Source organism: Sinocyclocheilus rhinocerous, unplaced genomic scaffold, assembly GCF_001515625.1.
Source record: "Sinocyclocheilus rhinocerous isolate Xijiao unplaced genomic scaffold, SAMN03320098_v1.1 scaffold68, whole genome shotgun sequence".
Lineage (NCBI taxonomy): Eukaryota > Metazoa > Chordata > Actinopteri > Cypriniformes > Cyprinidae > Sinocyclocheilus > Sinocyclocheilus rhinocerous.
In genome coordinates this window covers 37,385-42,255 of record NW_015666487.1, presented here as the reverse complement: position 1 = coordinate 42,255, position 4,871 = coordinate 37,385, and the positions used below count along the sequence as shown (strand labels likewise).

The 4,871-nt window shown below is 36.2% G+C and overlaps 1 protein-coding gene across 1 annotated transcript in view; it reads right to left on the bottom strand.

Moving 5' to 3' along the window:
* Positions 1 to 4,871, bottom strand: part of LOC107732354 (protein enabled homolog) — an 82,202-nt gene that overhangs the window by 65,055 nt on the left and 12,276 nt on the right. Inside the window, exon 2 of the mRNA XM_016543650.1 lies at positions 3,302 to 3,467. Within this exon, the coding sequence (XP_016399136.1) occupies positions 3,302 to 3,467 (166 nt within the window). The remainder of the gene's footprint in view (positions 1 to 3,301; positions 3,468 to 4,871) is intronic.

The window sequence follows — 4,871 nt, the reverse complement described above, 5'->3', positions numbered from 1 at the left end:
AGCTGGGAATCTGAAGGGTCTGGAGAGATTCTGGATGAAGGAATTGTCTCTGATCTCTTGTAAGGTGCTCTCTAACCTCATCAGGCATTATAGGAGAAAATTTAGAGCTGTTAAACTGGCAAATGGAGGTTTCAAAAAGTATTGAATAAAAGGGTGCCGTTAATTGTGGCCAATGTGAATTAGAGAAAAACATTTATTTCATAATGATATTTCCCCCAATTTTAAATTCTTATATTCCAATGAAAGGTTAGATTTTTGTGAATTTTTAAAATAAAAGATCAAAAGGATTAACAATGCAGATTAATTTTCACAGCCTTCTTTGATCATATTTACCAAGGGTGCCAATATTATTGGCCATGACTGTATATATAAACAGTTTATTCTGTATGTTATGTTTTTACTGCACCTGATTGGAAATATAAAGCATGAGACTATGAGGTTTTCATTTCTTTTTCTTTATACCTAACTTGTACTAAATCAACCAAATCATCAGTCAGAAGCTTATGGAAGGGTCAGAGATTTAGTAGTTCACTCACTGCATATAGAACTTCCTTAATTGTACGTACTGAAATATAAACAAGCAAATAAAACTGGGTCTGATTTTGATTTAAGGGTCATTTAAAAAATAAAAACTACAATATTGAAGGTTTTTGAGCTTAAAACAGTCACACATTAATATGCCTCTCATGAAAAAGTTATTCTATTCATTCCACCAGACGGCATTCATAATGTGAACAAAGAGATAATACATTTAATTACTTTGCTAAATTAATTGTTGGCATACATAGAATCTTAGAGGATAACAAAAATGCATTACAAGCAATATTCAACATTAAAAGGAGGTTCCTGTTTTTAAGTTTAGGGGCAGTTAATGAAGTCTCTCCCACCACATACGGGAGTTCACAAAATACACATAAAACGAGGAAAGGTTAAAAGGTTGCTGAAGCAGCACATACTTCTCATGTGTGCATGCACATTTTGCAAAAACTCTAAAGTAGACATTTCAGCAATCTCATGAGCTTTTAAATACATCAATAAAAAGTAAAAAGTACAGTCATTTTTTTTGTTAGGCCAGAATTTTTTACTACCTGAACACAAACATGGCGGTTTTATTTAAGATATGTTAATAGCATTCAAATGCGACCAGGGTTACAGTTAATCTCAGCAAATGGCACTTTAAGACAAATAGCTTCCTAACCACAAAACGTACTTGAACAGCACATAAATCATGAGATTTTTAAGAAATGTGCTACCCTTTCCACAATGCAGCAGCTAGACAGTTCACACTTAATTCAGTATTATTAATATGGCATCAGAAAGATGCAGCAAGCGCATAAGTAGGGAGGAAAAGTGATTTGTGTATTTGGTTAACACCACAATTTTTCTTCTGAAATAAATGGGATTTTTAATGTTTTGATGACCTGTTTTCAGCACTAAATTTCTGTTTGACCCATAAATCTTTAGATATTCAGAATTCACAAAATAGACTGGGATCTACAAAATAGATCTATTAATAGCTAAAAAAAAAAAAAAAAGAGGCATTTTCTGCAATGCAAATCACTTGCTAAGGTCAAGGTTACTCTGACTGAGTAAAACAACATTCTCAAATCCTGAATAGGAGTTAAGTAGTTCAATGCAGTGCATATAGCCTTTTTCTTAAAGGAACAGTTCACAAAAAAAATTTAAACCTCTTCATTTACTCAACCTCATTTCTTTCACAAAGTGAGAAAAGGACAATTAAAAAAAATGACAACAAAAATGCATCATAAAAATCATAAAAAACAGTCCATATGACTTGTGCAATATATTTCAGGTCTCCTGAAGTCATATGATGGCTTTGTCTGAGCAACAGACAGATTAATATAGGGCATGGATCGTATGGACCACTTACATTTTGAACACAAGCCTCATTCACTTTCATCATGAGGAAAAAAAAAGTTGTCAGTACATTCTTTATCATTTCTCCTTTTGTTTCACAAAAGAAAGAAACTGCTCCAACTCATACTGCTCAAGAACAATTTGATGCAGAGTACATGGTGAATATTTTTATTTTTGTGTGAACTATTCCTTCAAGCCCCACAATGAACCACTAAAAGGAAACATGAACGGAATTTTCCAAAATGTAGCCAAGCATAACATTCTTGTAATCACAACCAGAACAGGAGCATTTCTCATGAGATGTTATTCTCTTTAAAGCACGCTGTGCTGATCTGTGAGCCACTCAAACCTCCCGTGTTCTGTGTCATGGGTCATCAAAGCACTGCAGTGAAACCAGACCCCTCTCTGCAGGAGAGGCCAACAAGGCCAAGCAGACGGCCTCTCAGTTAAACCCACTGCCTTTCTGACACTGACTCGATTCTAAAAGACGTCATGTCTAACAGCACCATTTATCTGTGACAATATTCACAATAAAATTACAGCATCACATACCTTACTGCAGATTAAATGAAAAGGTAAAATGAAGGCCCAATTAATAGGCGTTTTTTCCAAAGCCATCCTATATTAAAATAGTGAAAATCCACATTAAAAAGCAGTAAATATGCCACACTGCATTCTAAAAGCCTAAAAGTGATTTAAAACGTTGACAAATTTTTTTTTAACAAAATTATTTAGCATAAATTAAATTTATAACAACTTAATATTTAAAAAGTAATACACTCTAAAAACAAATGTTTTGGTTTAAAAATGCAAGTTTGTATCAAACTTTGAGTTATGACAGTTTGTAATGAAATAAAACATTTTTTGATTACTCAATAATTGCACAGTCATTACTCAAATAAATAAATAAATAAATAAAGTTTATGTGAACATAATTGTGTGGTGGCCCTGGAAAAAAAACGAATCTTATCTACTTCATTTCAAATAATCAGCTAGCACAGCATATGCAAAAATGTAAACTATTAAGCATGTGAATTTAGTGAAGTAAGATGTTACTTGTCAACAGCATTAGCACAGTCATTCCTCATATGGTCAATGGAATTTAACAACTACAAGTTACTACAATTTTTTTTCTTTTAAATCAATTAATCCAGAAATTTGTTTAAATTACACACAGTATTATGTTAATGTAGTTTGCAACTTTTGCAACATTCTAAAGCAAATATTTAACTTGGGACCATGCATATAAGTTGTGGTAATAGGTAACCTGGATTTGTTTTTTGGAGTGTAAAGCTAAGGGTAAATATATTGACCTCTTCTCCTGTGACAAGTATGGAAACTTGAGTAGAGAATTTCTTTGTCAATCCATCATGCTAATTAATAGTTTCCAACTCATTGACACCAGAGCTCCCCTTTCTCTTACCTGGTGGTCCTGAATTTTACGGCCCACTACTCTGAAGGCGTTGTTGCCAGTGTGGTGATAGATGTGGACTCGACTAAAGCCTGTGGATCCACCAGCTGGAACCCACTTCTTATTGGCGTCGTCATATACCATGACAGCAGCCCGCGCCTGACAGATACTCTGCTCACTGAAAAGAAAGAAAGACAGACATATGCATTAATGGATAAAGGAAAACAAACTTGCCTTGAATAATCTTCAATGGTTAAAACACTCGTTCAATAAAACTCACAAAATTCAATAATGTAATTTAAAAATTTTTTTTTTCTATTTCCTCCTCCTGTCTCTTGTCTAAAATGGCAATAAATATGGGAATCCGTGCATTACATTCTGAGAATACATTTTATGTTAATAATTGCAGTAGTTAACTGTTCTTCCAATCACAGAAAGCTTTAAACCATAGAGAAGTAACCATCCGTCATACGATCCTGCACTGGCACTCAAGTACAGTACACCTTTATAGGTCACGCTTTCATTAAGCAGTCACCCATTAAATGTAAACACTGGAAATCATTTTCCCTGTCTCTCTGCTCACTTTGCACTATAGAGCAACTATAACACTAAATTATTTACAATGACTTTCAACCTCCCACTGCGTTAATAGAATACGAAGAGAGCCACTGAAAGGTGCTAACATGCACTTCCCTTGTCATGTGATTACATGGAAGCAACACTTAACGCAGGTGGAAAAAGGTAAGAGCGAGAAAACGAGAACGAGTGGAAAAAGTGCTCTGACCTTGTGGAAAAAATACTTCTGGTTGTGCTCCTTTAGAAATCTCCCTCCTTTAGAAACCTTGACAATGTTTTGGCCATATTTCGTTCAATAAATCTGTTCTAGTTATAATGAATTTGTGCCACTTCTATATTTCGCGAAAAAGAAAACAAGGCAAAGAAATGAATGCTAGAATTTATGTCATAGTTTACGACCAGCTGCGTTTTGTCGGTTGCTTGGCTTCTTTGCACCAAGTAGCTTCTGGTCTTCCTGGTTGAAACTGGAGCCTGACCGATATATCGTTTTGACAATATTATCGGCCAATATAAGCCTGTCGCCGATATATCGGTATCAGCAAATATGCCGCCGATATGAACTTTTTTTTTACAGAACATATAACGCAGATAAAATGCTTGAAATGGTGTAATTACTAGTTCGTCCAGCAGAGCGTGCTCCATTGTTTGCTACTGGCGACCTGGATGAAACACTTTAAAGCTTAAGTCTATGGAAAACCACTGAAACTTTGAACGGCCATATCTCCGTAACTGCGTGACGAATCCGTACCAAATTCGGGGGATCCCTTCAGCTCGAGGAACCCTCTCGAACGCGAATCGAGTGTACGTCTAGAGGCCCGCTTTCGAATAAGACCACCCCCGCGTCGATAGCCCCCGGGGTTAGTGAGTTATGGGTGGTTAAATTCGCTGTCCGACGCTGACCAATCTGGCGATCCCGGGGGGCTACCGACGTGCAGAGGGTGGCGTTCGAGAGGGCTCCTCGAGCTGAAGGGATCCCCCGAATTTGGTGGAGATCCGCCGGCGCGTT